The following is a 22,660-nucleotide window of genomic DNA, read 5'->3' as shown; positions in this document are numbered from 1 at the left end:
CTGGTTTGTTGTGTATATCCCTCAACACCACAAATGTTCAAAATCTTCTCCAAATCCTTCTCTCGCTGCTGTGCTAAAGTACCTCCAACCTGTTGGTTGATATCTGGGCTGCTAGCTCTGTGGGCTGCTTGACCTCTGAATAGGACTTCGCGCGACGCCCAAGAATTTGACGGCTGACAACGGCGTGGTCCCTTTAACCCCTAAACGGCTACCGAAACGGGGTGCCCGGAAGGGCGATATCACGGCGGCCTAACTGTGCCTCCGTGCGCTCGCCACATACCCCCTGCTGCCCGAGGGTCGTGTTAGCACTTTATTGGGCACATACAGAGGCGGTGGGAAGCCACCACGTTCCCTTTAAATTTTCCGCCACAGAGCTCCGGAGCGCGCTCTGCAGACTGCACGAGCTCCTGGAGGACGCGGTTTCGTCTTTCGATCCCAGACGGTCGTCGCACGTCGGCGCCCCAGTGAGGTCCGCCGTCATAGGTGTAGCACGCTACTAGACACACTGCCTCCAAGTTGAGCGGTGGAAAATTGTGACGAAGCCACGCACCGAAGCGCCGGCGTCCCTGTGGCAATCTGCCACCGACAGCAACACACGCCTTTGATCACCGGCTGCTTGCGCTCCGCATACTCTCCAGAAGCTGTTGGTTGTGTGGCTGGTGCTACTTCTATCAGCCTTCCTCATGCACAATGTTGCCGTTGAGCTACGAGGCTGCAACCCGTCGTCATTTGAGTTTGCTGCCAGCCACACACAGCGCGTCCCTGCTGCACGAATGGTTGGACAGGTGTGAACAACACCTCGTGGGGGCGGCACCGCAGGCGTCCATTGAGGGGTCCAGGTGATAGCCCTGGGCGGGCAATCCATACGCCTAGTTGGACTTCAGATCGCCCGATCGCGTCCCGGTGAACTGACGTCGGATTTGTGACGCCGCCGCACCGCGCCGCGGCCAGGGGCCCTCCGGAGGCTGAGGATGGCCGTGGCGGACCGAGACGAGCTCTGGGAGGTAAAGTGTCAGCGTATATATTGTAGAGGCTGACCATGTGCACAATATCTCTCAGTCTAGCTAAGCCAGGAGAGGCTATTCTGGGCGTCCACACGGCTTGCACAGGTGACCCTCGCGACAAAGCGAGCGCGTCCGGCAGAGCGACTGAAGAATCGAAGACAGAGTCACAAATCCCGCTTGTTGTGCATGTTTTGAGGTCGGACAGTGCTGCTGTCTTCTCCACGCAGCAGCCGACGCCACCAGGCCTCGGTAGCTGAGCAGCAGGAGCCTCCTCGCTGCTGGCAGAGTTGCGCCTCTGTTTGCCGCCGCTAAGAGATCGTTGTTGCGGGAATCCAGGGAATCTAAAGGAATCTAGAATCTGTGGGTCCGAGATTCGATCTGGGACCTGAGCCGCTCGGGACCAGCTGCACATGACCCGGGGCCACTACCATGTCGCAGACGACTGCTGGATCGGCCGTCGCTCCGACCAGCCGTCCTGCAAAGGAATAAAATAACAATGCGCTCCTTTACATATGTAAAGGAACGCCGTTTAGGGGTTAAGGTCCAAGAATTTGAAAGCTCAGCAAGCAGATAAGCCAGAAGTTTGAGGCCATCCACTGCACACTGATCTTGGTAGTCTTTCCTTGATCGTGTCTTGTGGCACGGTGGCGGTGATGTAATTGTAGATGCAGCGAGACGCTGCCTCAATGAGAGGGGGGCAGCGAGACTTGGATGCCTTTTGGCAGCGTCGTGTGATCTAGGTCATCCAACTTCTTAGTATTGTAGTCTGCTTGGACAAATAGATCGCGCACATAGACCATAGGGGCTTAGTATTGAGCTGGGTGGAGGTATTGAGCTGAGTGGAGGTCTTGAGCTGGGTGGAGGTCTTGAGCTGGGTGGAGGTATTGAGCTGGGTGAGCTGGGTGGAGGTATTGAGCTGGGTGGAGGTATTGAGCTGGGTGGGAGGTGTTGAGCTGGGCGGAGGTATTGAACTGGGTGGAGGATTGAGTGGGCTCTGCTGGATGAGCAAAAAACACAGCTTCTCCCAGCACCTGCATATAATTTGGGGGTACACAGCATAAAAAGTGAACCTTTTTCTGTGTTCTCCAAGCTCTTAGATCGAATAACCTGATGCCTATAGCGATCAACCCGGGTGGCTTTCGGAGAGAGATTTGAGATGCCATGGCGAATAGCACCGATGGGGCTCATGGGCCCTCCGCCCGACAGACCGCCGGTCGCGCGCTTGCGCCGACCCGCCGCTCAGCTGCAGCGCGCGCGCGACGCGCCTCCGCGGCCGGAGCTCGCCGACTGCGACGCTTGCGAAAAGTGCCGTGGCGGCACATGCGAGCGCTGGCGCCAGCTTCAGCGACAGTGGGTCGAGGCGTGGGGAGGGCGTCCACCTCCGGAGGAGGGCAGCAACTGGGGCAACTGGTGGAAGGGGGTGAAGATTCACTACGCACACATCATCGCCGCAGCAGAGGCTGCAGAGCAGCCGGAGCGAGAGGCAGCTCCTGCTGCTGCGGGGAATGCTGCGGGGAAGCGTCCCGCGCAGCCGGATGGCACGCCCAACAAGGGCGGCCCGCGCAAGACAGCGGTCAGGGAAGGGGAGGGCAGCAGCAGGGTTCATTCTCTCCTCTTCCCCCCCTCGCAGGGCCAAAGTGCAGGGCCCCCCCGGCCCCCCCCGTCCACCCTCTGGTGGCAGCGGGTGAAGCCCATGAGGGGGGGCGGCGCCGGCCGTGCTGCCAGCTATCATTCAGTCAGCCAGTGACTCCACTCCCCGGCTTCTGCTCCGGGGCGGGGAGTGGGGGGTTGAAGGAGTTGCATTAACCCCTTCTCCCCAGGCCTCTCCGACCGTCCAAGGTGTAACAGCCATGGCGGCGTGGTCCGGCGATCAACTCACCAGTTGGCAGTCAACTCGTTGGCAAGAGCATTCTATTCAAGTGGCCTCCTAGGTTGGGTGGCTGGCTGGTACCAGTAGGCACGATTGAAGAGGCCAATTCCAACATGGGACAGGATGACGAGTTTGCTTACAACTTCAAGGTCGCCTACGCGGGCGAGAGGACGAGCACGCGTCTCATTTGCTCAGCGTGTCGAGAGCTATGCGAGCGCCGCCAGTGCTAAAATTGACAGCTGGGTGCTGCTTGGTTAAGTGATGCTGTGCTCTCTGAAGTATATGCTGTGCTCTCTGAGTGATTTTGGAGCTTGTGTAAGTCCGTTTTGCGCGACCGTGTGCATCTGTCCGATAAGTGCACTACTCTGCAGTAGTAGTATCGTCAGTTATTCGGTAGGACAGAAGCTAAGATGAGCGAAAATGAGCGATTCCAGCTCGTCACAGTATTGTAATTTGTATACACTATAGCTTGAGTATGGAACCACTTTCATACACACTATAGCTCCTGAAAGCATTATATACACTTAACTGTCCAAAAAGTTCACTAAACTGGTACCACCCAAGACCTTCTTCAACCTTCATTATAATGTGTTGTGTTGTGTGTGTTGTGTGTTGTGTTGTGTGTGTGTTGTTGTTGTTGTTGTTGTTGTTGTTGTTATATGTTGTGTGTTGTGTAGTATCTCTCTGTTGTAGTTGTTGTAGTTGTTGTTGTTGTTGTTGTTGTTGTTGTTGTGTTGTGTGCATTGTATGTCTCCTGTGCTGCGTGTCTACCTGGTATCTGCAGTGCTCTGCGTCTGTCTGTGTGCTGTGTGTATGTCTGTATGCTATTTTGTCTGTCTGTGTGATGTGTGTCTCTGTCTGTGTGATGTGTGCCTGTCTACATATGTGGTGTGGCTCTTTGGTTGTCTGTGTGTGTTGTGTGGTGTCCGTCTGTGTGCTTGCTGTGCATCTGGCTGTGTGTTGTGTGTCTCAGACTCAGTGTCTGCCTGTGTGTTGTGTGTCTCTGTTTTTGTGCTGTGTGTGTCTGTGTGTCTGTTTTTGTGCTGTGTGTCTATCTGTGTGCTGTGTGTTTGTCTGTCTGTGTCGTGTGCTCTGTGTGTGTTTATGTGCTCTGTGTCTGTCTGTGTGCGTCTGTGTGCTTAATACATATATACATTGCACACACCGGTCACCGCCGCGGTGCCTCTTTCGCACACGACACAGCGCTACACACAACACACAGGCACGCCGAGTCCACTAAGAGCTACAGGGAGCACCACATCCCAGCACGTACAGTTCCGGACGGGCATTAAGAACCCCCCCCCCCCAATTAAGAACCTGAGGCTTACATTTCGGCGGATTGTCGCCAATCTAGCTAAGAACCTGAGCCTGGGCTAAGGCTAGGTCGGACACCCATCTCGAACCCACGACCCGGTACAGCACACGCTGATGCGCATCTACAGCACACGCTGATGCGCAGCGCGTGCGTAGGCAGGACTACCCTGTCCTGGCCTATCGGCCTATCTATCCTCACAGCCTCCAGCAAGACCCACGCGTTGGGCACCTCGTTGTGCCCGTAGTCGTCGAGAGAGAGCACGTGCAACGGTCGTATGACCCCCCCCCCCCCTAAGAACCTGAGGCTCGCGTGCCGGCCTGCCTTCGACATAGCTAAGAACCTGAGCCTGGGCTACGAGCGCCGCAGTTCTTAATGCCCGTCCGGAACTGTACTCGAGTATCGTTCTAGCACCCGATGTGGCAGTCGAGCGACTCCCTCTCGAAGGCGTTGCCAGCGGTGCCGCAGCGGGCCGATTTGCCCCCTTCGCGCGCCTCGCGATCGCAATACGAGTGGCACACATCGCACACGGCATTTTTCCACTGGTCCAAAACAGAGTCGACGGAACACACCAAATCCATCACGGACTTGACTAGGCCTTCGCCACGTTTGTCGCAAGTAGGAAGCTGGCGAACCTCATCCTGCAACTTGCGAATGACGTCCTTCATTTTGTTCTTCCCGTCTGTCACGCAGGGCTCAAGGTTCCACAAATCACACGTCTTGTGAGGCTCGATGAGAGCTGCAAGCGCGACATAGACACCCGCTTCGATCGCCTCATCCACAATCGAATCGACGAACAGCTGGCAGACAAATCGCCCCTCGTTCACGTTGACAAAGTTGGACGTAGCTGCCGAGACGTAGCCGGAGTAGTGGACGCAGGGATGCCCCTCCCACGCGGTCTCGCCGTCCATGCAGTGGCGGTGCTCCTCCACCTTGAAGACGGAGATGCCCCACGCTTGGTCGGCCTGTTGGTCAGAGCTGCACGTCGACGTCGGCTCGAGCAACGCGATGTTCTTGTGATCCCACGCGCTCGAGACCAGCGCGTCCGCCTCTGCTGCGTCGCCCTCGATGGTCTTCGCGAGGTGGTGCGGGAAGTCGGTGAACTTGACCGCCGTCTGCGGGTAGTAGTTGAACTCGATGTCGGCCATGAAGTGCGCCGCCGTATCGCCCTCCGTCTCGCTCGCCTCGACGTCGCGCTCCTTCATCACGACATTGAGATTCGAACAGAAGCCAGAAGTGGCAATCAGCCAGGCGGGGTCGTCGACCACGTCGGGCACGGGAGGGTTGGGCTTGGGCGCAAATGTGGTGCTGCGAGCGGTCGGGTTGATGTCGTGGACGGTTTCCGCCTGCGCACGCCGGTCTGCGCGTGTGAGGCTCAGCCTGCCTGAGTGAGTGATTGTGGTGGGGCGGAGCACCGGCAGGGCAGACGTCGGCAGCGCGACCAGAAGCGGGGCCAACTTCAGCAGCATGGGCAAGCGGGCCGAGGACTATAGGAGTGCAAGTCCGGCCGATCCGCCGATTTTGATTTAAAAAAACCCTCTCCATGAATGCACCCAGTAGTCAGCACATCCCGTACAAACTTACAGATCACACAATAGTGATACAGGCAAAGCACACACACACGCACGCACACACAGCCAACAGTATCAGAAGTGCAATAAATACTCGAGCGTCGAGGAAGCCAGAACGTACCTCGGTGTGTACAGCGCTGGTGCTCGTCCGTTGCGAGTGCGCGCAGCGCAAACAACACCAATGCTTCTCAGTCCGCGGACCGCCAAGCCCTGGAGGCTGTGCTTCATTCACCTGTGACCTGCCTGTTGAGGGAGGGAGGGAGGATCTGGGGAGGGTGTAGAGCTAGAGGAAGAGGATATAGAGTGTAGAGCGACGTAGAGCGCGAATTACAACCGCTCCACGCTACGCCGCTTGCGGCGGTCCTAAGAAAGAAAGAATTCAAAAAAACAACTCTCGCGCCGGACACATTCGACAAAGAGCTGCTCAGGCGGCTGCCCAGGCCGCTCAGGCGGCCGCTCTCGGACGGTACAGGTTGGTCAACGCTTGGTTCTATCCTCGCGGCGACTGGTACACCTTGTACTGGGACGGCAGCTCGGCCGACAAGGTTGCAAGGCGCGCTGTCTTCCCGACGCTCGAGCACGACAACTACGACCCCGGCCCCCTCGCAGAGCGCATCAGGCGCGACAAGCGCGAGGCGTCCCACCGCTCCTCCGACGACTCCTCCTCCGACCAAGACTCATGCGGCTCCGGCTCTACTAACTCCGACGACCATTTCGGCTATACGGTTCCGACTCCGGCTTCGGCTGGTAGTCGACAAGCTGCCGAGCCCAAATCACTGTGCGTCAGGGCTGGTGGATTAACATTAACACACCTCAGGGGCAGCTCTGACTACAGATCGTGCCAACACTTGGCGCAAAGGTCGGTGTTAGCACAGTCGAACGGCAGTCCCAAAACAAGCGTTACCCGTTAGCACAGCCGTTAACACGGTGTTGACACACGCTCCGGGTAAAACCCGGGTATACCTGCAAAAAACCGGGTATACCCGAGAAATACCTGGGTCCGCGTCAATGCCGCGCGCGCCCTACTCCCAGGGCCACTGCGCCAACTGCAGCGCGCACCGTCTGCTCAAGTACGCGCACCGCACCATGTGCTGCCGCTACAAGTGCCAGAAAGCGGCTGCGGCGCAGCGGCAGGCGCGGCTGGCCCCAGGTGGCGGTGCGGACGATGCGGTCGTGCCGACATTCTGCTTCAAGATTGATGCGGTGCTCGGCATGCGCTTCTGCGAGCCCGAGCAACTCATCGCAAAGAAGCGGCGCAACAGGCTGGCTGCTGCCGACAAGGCCGTGTGCTACCTCACGCGAGGCACTTTCAAAGAGGACAGCAATGACGCTGGATTCATCGACACGCGCTGGGTGGAGCTCGAGGAGCTGTACGAGAACTGTGGCAAGACGCCGCTGAAGAATGCGCTCAAGAAGTACCGAAAGGCGGAAGAGGAGGATGTGGATGCAGCGATTGCCGACTTAGAGGAGGGCGTCGAGCACGAGGGATAATAATGAATAGGCGCATTGGCATGGCTGGGGACGCCCATGGGACATGTTCGCAATCGCAGCTGCGGGTGTGAAGTGAATATGCTAGACGGCGGGTCAACACCTCCCGAGGGGCGGTGTTAACACGTTTTAACACCTCTACGGCTGTGGTGTTAACCGTTAACGTGTCAACACCGTGTTAACGTTAATCCACCAGCCCTGCTGTGCGTGCCAGATTTCTTGTCGGCTTCATTCTAAAAATCTCTCTCAAAGAAAGAAAGGGTCATAGCCAACAGTGCGCTGCGAGAGGTAGTGTTATCGGACACGGCTCCGGGCTCTGATGCTGTGAGCCCCGGACCCTCCTTGCGAAGCACACTCTCGCCGGTGTGGAAGGGGGGAGTCCGGAATCGCCGAGAGCAGCGCGTGGGAACATGGCCTCGCGCTGGGAAAACTCTTTTGTCCTACTCACTCTTAGCCTTGAAGTACAACGACCTGTGGGTGTGAGCCAAGTCCGTGGCTAAGCCGAGTTGGGGCAGCGAGCGGCCGGTCAGGTCGACCCGAGCCAAGTCCGTGGCTAAGCCGAGTTGGGGCAGCGAGCGGCCGGTCAGGTCGACCCGCCCGTGCCCAGCCCGCTTGTGGCCGCCCCGACAAATGGCTATTTGCTCAGGCCAAGTCCAGACACACTAGAGGACTGCCTGAGCACACAGGGGCATGTACTACTTACTATATTCACACCTACTGTGCTGTTTTCACACCGATCATAATACGCGATCGCGCAGGTGCGTACGGGGTAGCCGACACTTAGGTCTTAGCACTTTCATCCTGCCTCACAAGGGCGGGGCTGTCCCGGAAAGTGAGAAACGCCGGGCAGCGTGGTGCACGACTTCAACCTTCCATACGTGTTTTGTTCCGCTTTTTATTCCTCGGGCTGTTCCATCCTCCCATCTCCTTCCAACCTAGGCGAGGCGGGGGGGCGGGGTGCGGTGCGGTGCGGGTGTGTGCGTGTCATGTGGCTACAGCGAGTGACCATCCGTCTGTATTGTTAAAAACGAAGGCCTCTCAAAAAGAAAGAAGAAAAAGTGCTGCCGGCCGAGGATACGCGCCAGGCCCAGCGGAGTGAAACCACAGCAACTCTGGCGATGGACCTCGACAGGGCACTCGGCACCCTGGGAATCTCGTCCGCCGGCGCGCCTGTCGCGCCGGTCAAGGCGAACACGGACAAGCCTCCCGTCAAGGTGCTCACCAAGAAGCAAAAGGAGGCGCTCGCGGCAAAGGAGGCGGAGGAGAAGCGGCGGAAGAAGGCAGCCGCGCTGGCGGCGGGCGACAAGCCGAAGAAGAAGAAGGACAAGCCCAAGCCGGCGGACGAGCCGGCGGACGCGGAGGCCTCCGCGTCCGCCGCCGCCGCCGGCGAGCAGGCTGCGGCTGCAGCGGCTGCTGCGAGCAAGGAGGAGGCTGCGGCGGCGGCCTCCAAGGAGGAAGCGCGGGCGGCGGCGGCGGCGGCGAGCAAGAAGGCCGCCGCCGCCGCCGCCGCGCGCGAGGCCGAGGCCAGCCGCGTCGCGATGCGCCAGCTGCTCTCCCGCCTGGTGTCGGGCTCGCACGAGGCTACGGCGCAGGCGGTGCGGGCGGCGGCGGCGGCGGGCAAGGGGGGCGCGGCGAGCGAGGAGAGCGGGTTCGAGCTGCCCGAGGCGCCCTCCGTCGAGGCGCTCGAGCGCTTCCTCGCCGAGGCGGCTAGCGCAGCCTCCGCCTCGGCGGCGACGGCGGCTGCCATCTACGTGAGCGCCTGCGCTTCGGGGCTCGGTCCGGTGCCGCTCCACGCGACACGAGCGGTGCCGCGGCTGATGAATGCGGCGCACGAGTCGGCCGAGGACCGCTCCGCGCCGCACGCCCGCGAGGCGGCCGTCCTCTGCCTTAACGGCGCGGCCGAGAGCGGCGGAGAGGCGCGAGAAGAGACGAGGCGAGGCGTCGCGCACTCCTCACCCCCGCTGCCCCTCCCTCCGCTCGCAGGCATGTCGGAGCGGCTCGGCTTCGCGTTCGAGCCGCTCGCGCTGCCGCAGCTGCCTCAGATCGTCGCCCTGGTCGGCGACCGCGACCGCAAGGTCGGCGAGGCCGCCGTGCGCACGCTCGAGACGGTCGTGTCGTGCCTCGACCCGCTCGCGGTGCCTGCGGCCATGCCGGCAGAGCCGCGAGCCTCGGGCGGCGTGGGAGCGGGAGGAGGCTTGTGCTGCAGCTCGCCCGGCGGCTTGTCGATAGGCGCTCTACCACGGGATGCGGACGGTCTCGTGGCACGTCAAGGAGGTTTGCTTGCGCACGGTGCTGCAGACCCCAGATGCGGAAACAGATGCTACCAGGTCACAGTACGGGTTCGGGACCTGTTCACATGCGGAGACGCTCACACCCGTCGAGGAGACTCCTCGCACCTCTTCAAGCCGTGTCCCGCTGCACTCGTGGCTCCCGCAGCCCCGCGAGGCGCAGCCTCAAGCCGCGTGCGTGCGCTCTCCAGGTTGGCCGCCTCGCCGCCCGCGCGCCGGGACCGCTCGGCGCCTGCATGCCGGAGTGCGTCCCCGCGGTGATCGAGTGCCTCAACGACTCGAACGCTAAGGTGCAGTCGGCGGCGTCCGAGGCGAGCCCACGAGACGAGACGAGACGAGACGGCGTCCGGTGCGAGTAACGAGCTGCTCCTCAGGTGATCCCGACACTTCCTAGACACTTCCTGGACACCTCCTAGACACTTCCTAGACACTTCCTAGACACTTCCTAGACACCTCCTAGACACCTCCTTGCTCCTCAGGTGATCCCGACCATGCTCTCCTGCGTCGACAACCCGGAGACGCAGTCGCTCAAGGCGATGATCGTGCGCGCGCTGCGAGAGCCGAGCTTCACTCTCGAGGCGGTGGACGAGATCCTGAGCCAGACCTTCGTCAACGCGATGGACGGTGCGACATCACCCGAGACCACCCGAGACGAGCCTCTGACAGCCAGACCTTCCGCCAAAGCGATGGACGCCTCCTCCGCTCGCCTCTCTCTGCTGCCTGTCCTGCTGCCTGCGGAAGGGACGGATGGGTGAAGGGAATGGTGGGTGAAGGGAATCGGTGGGTGGACTAGGCACCTCGCTCGCCTTTCTGATGCCCATCCTGCTGCGCGGACTCCGGTGCGTTCCCTGGCTCCGCCCCTCACGCGCCCCCGCCCCTCGCCCCATGACGTGGCCCTCACCCCCTCCCCGCAGGTCGGAGACGTACGAGCTCGTCAAGAAGGCAGCCACTTGCGCCGGAAACATGTGCGCGCCGCCCCCTTCCCACCCTCGCCCGCCCGCCGCCGCCGCCCCGCCAGCAGAGTGATGACCGATGTTGTCGCCCCAGTCCGAGCCTCTTTGGGGATGCGGATTGACCATTTTGCACGTCAGTCTGACTGCGGCCGCCGCCCCCTTCCGCCGCCCGCAACCCCGCGCGCTGCCCGCCACCAGAACGCCACGCCGCGCGAGACGCCCCCCGTGACGCCGCCCTCCGCCCTCCGCCCTCCGCCCCGCCGCCCCTCAGGTGCGCCCTCATCGTCAACGGCGCCGAGCTCGCGCCCTTCCTTCCCGAGCTCAACCCGGCGCTCGAAATGGCGCTCGAGCACTCGTCGCCCGCCGTGCGCGCCGAGGCGGCCACGGCGCGCGACAAGCTGCTCGAGGGGGTTGGCGAGCTGCAGGCGTCCGCGCGAAAGGGCCGCGACGTCGTGAGCGAGCTGCTGCGCACGCGGCTCGCCGACGCGCTCGGCGCGGCGACCACGCCGCCCGAGGTTGCTGCTCACATGGGCTCGCTCGGCACGTCGCTGCTCGAGCGGCTCTTCGCGGGCAAGCTGTCGACTTCGCTGCTCGCCGAGGCGCCGCAGCGGCTCGCGGCGGAGCTCGTCCCCCTCGCCGTCGCAGTCGGCGCGACGAGCCTGGCCGAGAAGCTTCCTCCCGTCTGCGAGGCTGCGGTGGAGGCGTTCGTCGAGCAGCTGCCGCTCCGCGCCCAGCAGGTGCTCACCTCCTCCGACGGCAAGGACTACCTCGTCGACGTGCAGAACTGCATCCTCGCCTTTGCCGGCCGCGTCCTCCTCAAGAAGGCCGACATCCGCTTCCAGCGCGGCCACCGGTACGGCCTCATCGGCCAGAACGGCGTCGGCAAGACCACGCTGCTCAACCGGCTCTCGGCGGGCGACATCCGCGGCTTCCCGCCCGGCCTAAACGTGCACTACATCCGACACGAGGTGGTCTGCGAGGACGGCGTCGACGTCGTCGCCTTTTGCATGCAAAAGGCGACCGGCCATCCACTCACCCCGCCCTCCCCTCTCCGCCCCGGCCGTCCTCATCCCTCCCGCCCCTTCTCGCCTCGCCCCCGCCGCAGGCGCCCGCCGGGCTCGCGGACGCCGCTGTGCGCATCGAGGGCGTGCTCGCGGAGGTCGGCTTCACCGACGAGCTCCGCGCGAGCGAGGTCAACAACCTGTCCGGCGGCTGGAAGATGAAGCTCAGCGTCGCCATCTCGATTCTGCACGCGCCCGAGCTGCTGCTGCTCGACGAGCCGACCAACCACCTCGACCGCAAGGCGGTCGAGTGGCTCAAGTCGCACCTTCTCTCCCTCACCGGCGTGACGATGGCCATCGTCTCGCACGACTACGCCTTCATCGACGAGGTGTGCACCGACATCACCCACTACGACAACGGCGGACACGCCGGCAAGCCGTGCCGCTTCGTCTACTACCCGATGACATTCCGCCAGTTCCAGCAGCTCCGGCCCGAGATTGCGGCCGGCCTGCCCGCCAGCGGGAAGGCCACCGGCGCGGCGGACGACGGGACGGGGTACGTCGACCCGAGGACGGGCCTCGAGCTGTGAACAGCGTCTCTTCACACCTCTGGCTGTGAACAGGTACGTCGACCCGAGGACGGGCCGGCTCATCCCGTGGGGAGACGGCGCCGAGCCGTCCGACGAGGGCGGCTCGGAGAGCGGCACCGGCTCCGCCCTCTCCACCCTGTCCAACGTCGAGCAGCTCGTCGCGTCGGGCTCGATCCTGCCGATCCGCTTCCCCGACCCGGGCAAGCCGGAGGGGATCCGCACCTACCGCAAGCCGGTGATGACGATGAAGGACATCCACTTTACGTACGAGGGGAGCGAGCGCGCCATCATCACGTCCGCGAGCGTCACCGTGACGCTCGGCTCGCGCGTCGTCATGCTCGGCGCAAACGGCGCGGGCAAGACGACGCTGCTCAAGCTGCTGATCGGCGACCTCGAGCCGACGGAGGGCGTGGGCGAGGTGTGGAAGCACCACAACCTGCGCCTCGCCTACATCGCGCAGCACTCGCTCCACCACCTCGAGGAGTACCTGCAGCAGACGCCGATCGCCTACATCCAGGAGCGCTTCCGGCAGGGCCTCGACGTCGAGCTGTCCAAGCTCAAGACGCTGGCCCTCACCGACGACGAGAAGGCGATCCGCGACCAGACGGGCGCCGTCAAGGACGTCGTCGGCCGGCAGAAGCGCGGCAAGCAGGTCTGGTACGAGGTGGTCAAGCCGGGCCGCAAGGGCGAGGCGACGCAGTGGTACCCCCTCGAGGAGATTGAGACCCAGTTCAAGCCGTGAGCCGCGCCCCTCCGCCCCGCACCCGGCTTGCCGCCGCCCTCCTGCACCCCTCCGACCCGCCGATGCCGCGACACGCCGACGAGCGGCGCCCTGCACCGCGCAGGTACGTGCTCAAGATGGTCAAAAACTACGACCTCAAGGTGCAGGCGCTCGAGTCCGGGCTCGCGGTGCGGCCGATCACCTCGGCCGAGATCCTCGAGCACCTCGACGACTTTGGGCTGGGCTCGGACCTCGCGCACGGCAAGATCAAGCAGCTCTCGGGCGGGCAGCGGCAGCGGCTCGTCATCTGCGCCGCCTTTTGGTCGAAGCCGCACCTCATCGCCCTCGACGAGCCGACCAACTACCTCGACAACGACACGCTCGCCGCGCTCACGCAGGCGCTCAAGGGCTTCAAGGGCGCCGTCGTCACCGTCTCGCACAACGAGGATTTTGTCAAGGAGATCTCCAACGAGCGGTGGGTCGTCGCGGGTGGCAGCGTCACCGTCGAACAGCTTCGCGACGCAAAGGCGCGCTGAGGGGCGCGGGTGTGCCAGTGCGGCCCCCGCTGTGTGAGGCGGAGTCTCTCGTCGTTTGATATAACGCGGAAATGTGCACCTCCCCAACGCCAGACGGCACCGCGCACACGGACACCACTCCAGTTCATAAGCCCCCGCCGCCCCCGCGCGCGGCGCGCCGGCGCCACCCACGGGCACGGCCACGCCCTCGGACGGTTTTCTCGGTCTTGCAGTCGCTCTGGGGGGGCGCGGGGGCCCCCGGAGGCACCGTGCGCCGCGCTGCGCGCAGCAGTGCGGAAACGGGGCTCCGGCGCTCAGAGTCGCTCAGAGCACCGACTTCCCGAATGAGTACGGTTGAGTAGAGGGCAGATTTGGAGAGATCTCGAGGAGTACATACAGATAGGCCCTCCAACCATAAGAAAACTCCGACCTGATCGGTCGTACTGACCGCCGACAGATCACTCCAGACAGCAGACAGGCCGACGTCTGCACGCGGCCGGCCGGGCGAGAGGCTTGACACGATACGACCCTGCGACCGTGACGCTGCTGGTCTAGCTATCAGACATGCACTGGTGACTGCTGCCACAATGTGCGACCGGTGCTGGCCCACTTGGCGGCCTTCCCGGTCAGTGGTGAGGCGCAGTTCAGAGCTGTCGATGGCGCGATGCCGCACTGGTCCCACATTGGTAACACGAGACCACCACGTTTGCCGGTCCAAGAGAGAGGCACTGGTGCTGTCCTGAGAAGGTGCGTGGTCCCTCTTGACTGCCCATGCGCGCGAGGCTGTTTAAGCATAGCCTCGAGAGTGCCAGCAGCCAATCTGAGGCAGTTGTGACGCGCATTGCGTCAGAAGCGTGCACGCGCTGGAAGGACACCTTCCTACTGGCCGTACGATCAGGTCGTCACTGAATGCTTGATACTAAGGCCGCGAGCTATGCAGGTGATCAATTGTGCAGCATGGCACGGTCAGCAGCGCCGACAGGCTGTCGCAAGGCGTGATAGCATGGCCGCAAGTACGCCGAATTCCCATGAAAACAAAAGTGAAAAATCGCGCAAAAAGAAAAAATCAAATCCGGCGCCTGCGGCGGGCCATGGGACCCCATCGCCCCCCCGCATGGATACCCTCTAGGGCCCCCGCCCCCCCCCAGAGTGCAGTCGGTGTCCGGTGTGACGCTGACGGGGCTCGGGGGGTCTTGGAAGCGCTCCCCTCAGCCCCTTGGAAGCTCCCCTCAGCCGGCGCGGTGCGCAAAACGCGATCAGAGCGGCTGATCCTCGCGCGATCGATCATCGAATCGTGCGAGCTCACCCCCGACCCTCCAGCCTCCTCACAGACTGACCTCACGGCAGCGCGCCCTCTCGAGACGAGAAACCACGAAAGCCGTACCTCCCCGTACGGCTGACCGTGTATGGCCGACGGGGCTCAACCCATGCAAGTCGTTGCCCCACGGGCGCAGCGCTCTGCCTCTTCGGGCCTCAGCGCAGGCCGGGCAGCTGCCGGGGCAGGAAGCGCGACCGCTTCGAGGGCGGCTTGTCCTGTGCGGCAAGGGGCGGCCGAGGGGGTTCCTGGAGAGAGCGGCGGGTTCTTGGAGAGAGCCTGTGGGGGCTGCCCGGCGCCCAGCGAAAAGGGAGGGCGGTGGGCATGCCGGCGCCGCGCCTTTGTGGTGGAGGGGCCCTCGCAGAAAGTGACGACGAGCTTGCGCCGCGCGCGCGTGCAGGCGACGTAGGCGAGGCGGCGCTCCTCCTCGAAGTGCTGCACGTACTCCATCGAGTGTGGCTCGAGCCGGGGGAGGAGCGGCAGCGAGCCCTCCTCCAGATGGCAGGCAAAGACAAGGTCCCACTCCATGCCCTTTGCCTGGTGGATCGTCGTGACAACCACGGGCGGGGCGTGGCCCGAGGGAGCGGCCTGCCCCTGCCCCTGCCCGGGGGCCGTCATCGGGTCGTACAGCGCCAGGTTCATGTCATCGATGAATTTCTTGAGACGCTCGAGGGCGGGCACGACGCGGCCCGCGCCTCCCCCGCGCCCGGGCGCAGAGGCGGCGCTGCCGACCTGCTCGGCGGTGCGGAGGAAGCGCGAGAGCTGCAGACTGACGGCGCGGCGCGTGCTTGACGCGGCGCTCTCGCCGTCGTCGCTCGACTCGTCTGAGCCGGCGTGCGCCCCCGCGGCGCGGTGCGACGTCGACGACGCCACCGTGAAGGCGGCGCGCTGCGACGCGCGGGTGACTCGTTCCTTCTCGAGCATCGCCTCGAGGCCGATCCGCCGCGCGTGCGCCTCGAGGAGGACGTCGATCGGCGGCGCGTCGGCGGCGAGGGCCGCCACCCGCAGCGCCTGCGAGGACACACAGAGGGGGATGTCGCGAGCTGCGCCGCGTGGGGCAGGAGCCCACAGCCCCCCCCACCTCGTAGTCTTGGAGGAAGCTCGAGAGTGCCTCTTGCTGCGGCCTCGAGAGGCGGCTCGGGCCGGCCGGCGGCCAGCCCTTGCGCGCCGCGTGGATCGCTGCGACGAGGAGGCAGACGCTGCGCTGGCCGTTCGACTTGGACGCGGCGAGCGAGCGCAGGTACCGGATGCCAGGGGACGCCTCGCCGCCTCCGAAGCCGGCGCGGCTCGGCGCCGCCACGCACGCCAGGAAGGAGAGGTCGTCCTTGGGCTCGACGACCAGCCGCAGCCACGCGAGAGAGACGGTCGCGGCGGTGCTTCCGCCGCCGTCGCCGCCGACGCCGACGCCACCGTCCTCCCCCTTCTCGGCTTGCACGCACGCCACGCCGTACTCCTTGAGCGCGCGCCGCAGCGCCAGGCAGTCGACGCGAAGCCGGCAGAGCAGCGCGATGGAGTGCGTGGCCTCTCGCCCGCCCTCTGACCTCTCCTGCGTGGCCAGCACCTCGCGGCAAATCGCCTCAATCTCAGCCTGCCGGTCGACCTTTTGGATCACCATGACCTCGCCGGCGGCCGCGCGCGGGGCGGAGAGCAGCGGGAGATGCTCTCGCAGAGGCGAGCCCTCGATGAGGCTCTTGGCGAGGTTGAGGATGGAGGACGCGCAGCGGTAGTTGGTGGGAAGGATGAGCGGCATACACCCAAACGCGGCAGTCAGACGGGTAAGCATGTCGGGTTGAGAGCCGCGAAAGCCGTAAATCGACTGGTCGGCGTCGCCCACACAAGTGACCACGGTGGAGCTGCGCGGGGCCAGCCGCTGCAGAAAGGCGAGTTGCGATCCAGAGGTGTCCTGCGCCTCGTCAAGCAAGACATGAAGGTAGCTGCCATTCGGCATCGCGCACGCGCCCGCATCGATCGCCTCGGTCGCCATCGGCACCATGTCGTCAAAGTCGATGAGGCCCTTGGCGGCCAGAGCACAGTTGTACGCTCTGAGGATATCTCTCTCCTCGGCGCTCAGCGCGCCGCCGCTGCCTGCCTTGGCCTTGGCAACAACCGCGAGGGCGGCGCGGACGGCACTGCGCGACTGCTGCCGCCCGTCTCCCGGGCTCTCGTTGAGCAGTCCGAGGTCGAGAAGCACAGCCTTCATCTCCTTGCGCGCGACTCGCGGCTCCATGACCGTGGACGTGCAGCCGGCCTGGCGGAGGCAGGCGAGCGCGCGTGCGTGGTAGGTGTTGACCGCCGGAAGTTCCGCAGGCGGTGGGACTGCACGCTCGATCTTGCTCAGCAGATCGGCGCGACTCTTGGTGGAGAAGGTGAGGACAAGCACGCGGCTTGCCGGCATCCCAGCGTCGAGCAAGGACTTGACCCGCAGAGCTAGCGTAGTGGATTTGCCAGAGCCGGCGCAGGCGCAGACGAGGAGGCTGCGCTCGGACGGGAAGTCCACGACGCACCGCTGGAACTGGTCGATGGTGGGTGTAGACGAAGACGACATTTTGGCCGTCTCCTCTGCCGGGAACGGCGCCTGAAGTTAAGGTCATTCACGGGTGTCCCGGCCCATGTGCCCGCTGGTAGGACAGTGATCGCCGCAAACCCTGTGGTCAGCTCCATGCGATCTCGGATATTTTTTGTAGGCACCGTAACACCAAAACTACTATGTCTTCGAGTGAAAAGTAATCCGAGCAGGCACGCGGCCGCAGTGAATTAAAAGGGGCGGTTTTCGAGGGGGAATCTGGAGAATCTGGGAATCGGCTCACCACGGACCCCCACCTCCTCGAAAAACTTTTCACTCCAAGAGATAGTACTTTTTTAAGGTGCTCTACAACCTAGGCACAAAAGATATGGCATTGCAGGCCATTTAGGGCCCCTTAGACGATCACTGAGTAGGCCGAAATCCCCACTGGGCCGGGAGCAACCTTAAAGAATTTTGGAAATTCCGTTTTACCGGCTTATTATTTATTGGCCATTGCCCCGTCATCCTTTTGTTTTGTTTGTGTGCGTGCCGGGGGGGGGGGGGGGCGCGCGCTCTCTTCACTGTTTTGTTTCTCTAATAACCCGCATCACGGGCGGCAGCCGGCCGCGGGCCGTGCCAGTGCGCTCTTTTTCGAGAGAGTGGGAGATATTCGTTTAGCAATACCAAGGGACACAGGCACACCACGAAAAAGATATGGTCCGCAGACGTGGCGACAAGTATCCAAGTCACGAACAGATCATGAGCAGCAGGGACCCGAGGGACGACGTGGACGACGGCTCTGGCCCTGTAGATAGACGCCCCCTGTATGACATTCACGGCGAGGGGCAAGCGCTAGCCCTCCGCCTCCGTTACCGCCCCCGCCCCCGCCTCCGCCGCAGGGTCCGGCCCGCACACAGACCGACGACGCCTCCCCCGCCGCTCTGAAGGTGCCGACGCGGCCGACTCGGCTGTCCACCTTGCGCTTCTCCTGTTGCGGGACCACACCCGCGCTGGCTGCCAGCCCCTCCGCCTGCGGCGTGCCGCCCCTCCGCGCCCCCCCTCTCCGGCGCCGCCGCGGCCTCCGCCCCCGGAGCCTCCCCGACTGCGCGCGCGTACGCCACTGCCGCCTCGACCGCCGTGTCGAAAAACCCCAGATGGACGAGCTTTGCACCACCCGCCCGGAACATCACTCGAAAGTTGGCGCCAGAACCGGCCTGGTACACGCCCTTGTACCCCGTTGCGTTGGTGGACACGTGCAGTCTCAAGCCCTCTGCTTCTGCCGGTGTAGCTCCGAGCTCCGCTGCCGGCGCCGCCGCCACACTTGGCTTTGCCCTCTTCACCGCCGACGCCGCACCGGCGCGCAACCTCTTTGTTGGCCGCTCGCTTCCGTGCGCGGCGGCCTCCGAATCCACTCCTGCGCCGGTTCCGCCGCCGCCTCCTCCTTCGCCGCCGACTTGGCCTCGGGTCCTAGCTGCTGCGGCGCTGCGCTCGAGCCGCTCCTTCGCCTCCCGCAGCTCGTGCTCCTCCAAATCCTCCGAGTCGCCGTCGTCGTGCTCGATCCGCCACAGCGCGGGCTCGTCCTCCGCATCGCCTGGCGGCAGGTAGAGGCGCACCGCCGCGCGGACGACGCCGTGGCCCTTGACCCGCCGTAGCACCCGTTCGCCGACATGAGGGCCCTCGCTCAGCCAGCCCTCGGCAGCCGGCCCCTCTCTGCTCTCAGCCGAGTAGGAATCAGAGTCGGGCGCGTCGGGGGGTGAGCGCAGCTGCTGCGACAGCTGGATGCGGGCGCTGCCACCCCGTGGCTGGACGCCGGGCGTGGCGGCGGGGACAGGTTTGCTGCGGACGGGCCACGCCCAGCGGCAGACGTGGCCGCGCTTGGGTGCGCCGCAGAAGGGGCAGAGCGATCGGTCGGGGTGCATGCCGCAGCTCTCAGCCTGGAAGCGGAAGCACCGGCCAGGCAGCGCCATGCTGGCTCTATGGGGAGGCCGCAGCGCGGCGTGCGACGGGCGGTCCAGTAGACGCGCGAAACCAACGTGATTTTATTTGACTGTGCCTTCGACAGGCGGTGAACCTTCTTTTCTACCGGGCTAGGATTGAGAGCAGCCTCGCTCTCAATCCTAGAAGTCGAAGGATTGTGAGCAGCACTCCTCGCAATCGTAGCATCTCTGTGAGATTGTGAGTGAGCACCCACACGATGATGGAAAAAGAAACACGCCTCGATTTTTTTGCCCAAGGGCGACGCGGATCGTCCGCAGGGGGGCCAGCCCGTCTATACCTCGGTTGCCACCTTCGCCGCCGCCGCCGCAACGCATTGGGGCGAACATATGGGCTTCTTTCCGATGCAGGTGCGCTGGCCACGCATTGCGGCCACCGCTGAATGGCGGGAGTCCCTGCGGGCGGGCCTCCTCGTCCCTGCCGCCGACGCTGGGACCTGCGAGGCTGGGACGAGTGGCCATGTCACTGCTGGTGATGCTGGTAGCACCTACCCATACATCCGCGCGACGAACAATGGTGAGGCAAAGGTGTCCGACAAGCAGGTCCAGGTCTCTGAGCGAGAGATCATTGACCAATGCGACCTCGAGGCCATGAGTCTGAGCGATCCCCGGTTGGACGCGCTGAGGGCCGCCCGCGAGTCGATGCTACAGCGCAGCCGTCGCCGCCTCCCTGCTCTGCTCGTCACGTTTGCGATCGAGTTGATGGTGGCCTTCGTCATCACCAAGGCCCGCCGATCGCCCAGATGGAGTCATGGAGATGCCCTCGGCGGATGCCCCTTACCTCTCACCGATCTCTGCCCCCGGCGGATGCCCCTCACCTCTCGCTGATCGCCCCAATGCCCTCGCAGTACACCAACAACATCCTCGCCGACCGGCCGCTCCTGATCGCCTTTATGCCCGTGATCTCGGCCATCAGCGGAAACATCGGTCTCCAATCCTCCGCCATCAACGCCCGTGCATTGGCACTGGGGCTAATCAACCCGTCGGAGTGGAGAGGCGCCATTTCGCACGAGTTGAAGGCCGGTCTCATACTCGCTCTCGTCTGCGGCCTCCTTGTCGGCTTCGTGTCTGCCAACTTCCCAGACCCGTCGCACTGCCAGCGCTCGCCAGACTTCTTCTTCGGGTCGGCGGTGGGCTTTTCGATGTTTTGCTCCATGCTGGTCGCCTCGCTCAACGGCGCGGTGGCGCCGCTAATTTTTGTGAGGCTCGGCTACGACCCGACCGCTCTCGCGGGCCCGCTCGAAACGGCCTTCCAGGACGTCTGCGGCAACATCCTGTTCCTCTCGCTCGCGTCGTTTATCCTGCGCTGGGACCACGGGGTGGCAGAGTGTGGAGGCGGGTGAAGGTGATGAACGCGGCGGTTTCAAATTATTTTTTCAACAATAAAGAAAACAGACAACCCCAAGGGAGGGGTGGGAGGACGGCACGCCGCCACCACGAGCACACAGCTCACAGGGATTTTAAAGAAGCGGGGGGGAGAAAAGTGTCCGGTGCAGCTGCAGGAGTGGTGCGTCCAGCCGTCTCGCCCACCCTTGCGCCTTGGGCGTCTGCCCTCTTCCACTTCCTATCTCTCTTCGCAGTCCCTCGCCGATTCTCGCAGCAACCTTCATGCCACCACGCGGTCGTCCCACCCTCGTCGTTCTCGCTCCTGCCCCCCCGGTCGTCCTCTGCCACCAGTCTGCCTCATCGCTCTTTTAATAATCGCTATCCTCATTCTGCGGCGACGCCGACGCCTTTCGACCGAGCCAGTGCTCTCGCGGCTTCTCTCACCTTTCGGCGCAACTCCGCTCTCCTCGCAGCGTATCTCGGGTCATCCAGATTCCAGTTTGCAAAACAACGACCTCTCTTTAATTGTGTCGAGCTCTCCTGGAGGAGGTTGGAACCATTCTTCTGACTCCCACTCCGATCATGTGCCGCCAATACCTGTCGTTGCTCAGGTCCACTCCCCCCCCTCCCCCCCGTTTCGCTGTATTAATTAATTCTTTCCGTCTTCCTCTTGTCTGGCCAGCGCGAATTCTTTTTACTCTCGTGAGCTGTGAACAGACGCACTTGCCCAAATCCGCTAGGTTGGGCGTAATAAATAAATAAATACAACGGACATCCCAAGCTAGGGCTGGGTCGAGGACAGACACGTCCCCACCTTTGCTTTGCAAAAGCGAGGGGGGAGGGCGCATCGCCGCGCGGAGAGGGCTGGGCACAGGGCATAGGTTGGGCGTGCTTTCACAGCCACACCGCGGCAGAATTCTTTTTTCGGACGAAATTCTTTTGCCATGGCCCGATCGGACCTCTCCGCGGCGCCGCGGCTGGTCGACAAGGCGACGCGCGAGTGCGGCCAGGCTGGCTCGGGCGAGAGCGCTTGGGTCGCGCTGAAGGACTTTGCGCGCTGCTCGGACGCCCATCTCCTCGCGATCGCCGGCGCGGTGTGGGAGCACCTCGGCGCCCCGCACTCGCAGGCTCGCTGGCAGGCGCTCGAGCTGTGCGCGCGGCTCTGGCCTCGCTCCGCCGCCTTCCGGCACGCGCTGATGCGCGACATCCCCACCTTTGTCCAGCTCGTGTGCGCCATCGCGCCAGCCGCATCTGCTGGACGCGCCGCCGCTGCCCGTGGCGGGCTGCCACCGCCCGAGCACTGGGCGAAGCAGCTGCATCGGCGCGGCGTCGAGCTGATCGAGAGGTGGCACGCGTCGCACGGGCACCTTCCCGAGTACCGCCAGCTCGACCTCGCTCGCCGGCGCGTCTGCACCAGCGCTGCCTCCGCGTCGGCGTCTCTGGACGACGGCCCTCAGGCGCAGCGGTGGGCAGAGCAGTGGCAGCAGCTGCGGGACGGAGGGGCGGAGGCGAGCCTCGCCGAGGCGGCGGCGGCCGTCGTGCAGCTCGGCACGTGCGTCCAGATCATGGCACCGGTGATGGACGAGGCGGACGGGGCGGACGAGGCTGCGGCAGCGGCTAGCGGCGCGAGAGGAGGCGCGAGAGGAGAGGCGGCGGCTGCGGCGGCAGGGCAGGCGGCGGCAGCGGCGGGAGAGGCTGCGGCGGCGGCGCGGCGGCCTCGCCAGGGCGGAGCGACGGGCGAGGAGATTGCTGGCGGGGCGGCGGCGGCGGGACTTGAGGTCGCGGCGGAGGAGATGGAGGAGGAGGGAGAGGAGGAGAGAGAGGAGACGGAGGAGGAGACAGAAGAGGAGGAGGAGGAGGAGGAGGAGGAGGAGGCCGCTAATCTGGCCGGCGCACCTCGCATGCACGCACTCGGCGCGGGCGCCGTGCAGATCGACCTGCGCCAGCCGGAGCAGCGCAGCGAGGAGGAGCGGGCAGCCCTCGGGGAGGCGCTGCAGGGTGCTTGCCGAGAGGTGTGTGCTGCGCACTTTCGAGAGACACTTCCTGGACACTTCCTGGCTGCCTGCCGTGTGCTGCGAACCACCGAGGGCCTTCTGCCGCCATCTAGTCAGGCATCAGCCCAGCCCCTCCCCTGGCGCGCTTCCTCAGCGCGCGCTTCCCTTCGGGACCAGGCGCGCCTCCGCCTCCTCCCGAAGCTTCGCGCGCACCT

The 22,660-nt window shown here is 64.0% G+C and overlaps 6 protein-coding genes across 6 annotated transcripts in view; 3 read left to right on the top strand and 3 right to left on the bottom strand.

Annotated features, from left to right (window-relative positions):
• Positions 1-4,185: 4,185 nt before the first annotated feature.
• Positions 4,186-5,672, bottom strand: EMIHUDRAFT_424548 (hypothetical protein). Its single transcript, XM_005775757.1, has 2 exons — positions 5,602-5,672; positions 4,186-5,532 (listed from the first exon to the last, which is right to left on the bottom strand). Exons 1-2 carry the CDS (start codon positions 5,653-5,655, stop codon positions 4,594-4,596), a joined length of 993 nt encoding a protein of 330 aa, XP_005775814.1. The 5' UTR covers positions 5,656-5,672; the 3' UTR covers positions 4,186-4,593.
• A 2,691-nt stretch (positions 5,673-8,363) lies between these two features.
• Positions 8,364-13,334, top strand: EMIHUDRAFT_116490 (putative ABC transporter; the record flags this gene model as incomplete). The annotated part of the gene is made up of 11 exons (XM_005775756.1): positions 8,364-9,021; positions 9,229-9,380; positions 9,475-9,534; positions 9,725-9,823; positions 10,013-10,157; positions 10,327-10,372; positions 10,448-10,498; positions 10,758-11,454; positions 11,592-12,073; positions 12,111-12,815; positions 12,923-13,334. The coding sequence occupies 11 exons, from the start codon at positions 8,364-8,366 to the stop codon at positions 13,332-13,334; spliced, it is 3,507 nt and encodes a 1,168-aa protein (XP_005775813.1).
• A 1,283-nt stretch (positions 13,335-14,617) lies between these two features.
• On the bottom strand, positions 14,618-15,264 carry EMIHUDRAFT_444152 (hypothetical protein). The gene is made up of 2 exons (XM_005775755.1): positions 14,968-15,264; positions 14,618-14,846 (listed from the first exon to the last, which is right to left on the bottom strand). The coding sequence occupies exons 1-2, from the start codon at positions 15,244-15,246 to the stop codon at positions 14,787-14,789; spliced, it is 339 nt and encodes a 112-aa protein (XP_005775812.1). The 5' UTR covers positions 15,247-15,264; the 3' UTR covers positions 14,618-14,786.
• Positions 15,265-18,392: 3,128 nt separating this feature from the next.
• EMIHUDRAFT_239755 (hypothetical protein) lies at positions 18,393-19,098 on the bottom strand (the record flags this gene model as incomplete). The annotated part of the gene is made up of 2 exons (XM_005775754.1): positions 18,393-18,407; positions 18,586-19,098. The coding sequence occupies 2 exons, from the start codon at positions 19,096-19,098 to the stop codon at positions 18,393-18,395; spliced, it is 528 nt and encodes a 175-aa protein (XP_005775811.1).
• Positions 19,099-19,470: 372 nt separating this feature from the next.
• On the top strand, positions 19,471-20,468 carry EMIHUDRAFT_116488 (hypothetical protein; the record flags this gene model as incomplete). Its single annotated transcript, XM_005775753.1, has 2 exons — positions 19,471-19,830; positions 19,974-20,468. 2 exons carry the CDS (start codon positions 19,471-19,473, stop codon positions 20,466-20,468), a joined length of 855 nt encoding a protein of 284 aa, XP_005775810.1.
• A 927-nt stretch (positions 20,469-21,395) lies between these two features.
• Positions 21,396-22,660, top strand: part of EMIHUDRAFT_116487 (hypothetical protein) — a gene marked incomplete at both ends in the record, with an annotated part of 2,273 nt that continues 1,008 nt past the window's right edge. The window contains one exon of the mRNA XM_005775752.1: positions 21,396-22,463. Coding sequence (XP_005775809.1) covers positions 21,396-22,463 — 1,068 coding nt within the window. The remainder of the gene's footprint in view (positions 22,464-22,660) is intronic.

The sequence above is a fragment of the Emiliania huxleyi genome (assembly GCF_000372725.1).
Source record: "Emiliania huxleyi CCMP1516 unplaced genomic scaffold EMIHUscaffold_294, whole genome shotgun sequence".
NCBI lineage: Eukaryota > Haptophyta > Isochrysidales > Noelaerhabdaceae > Emiliania > Emiliania huxleyi.
Note: the sequence above shows the minus strand (reverse complement) of the source record. Positions and strands in the feature narration are given on the sequence as shown.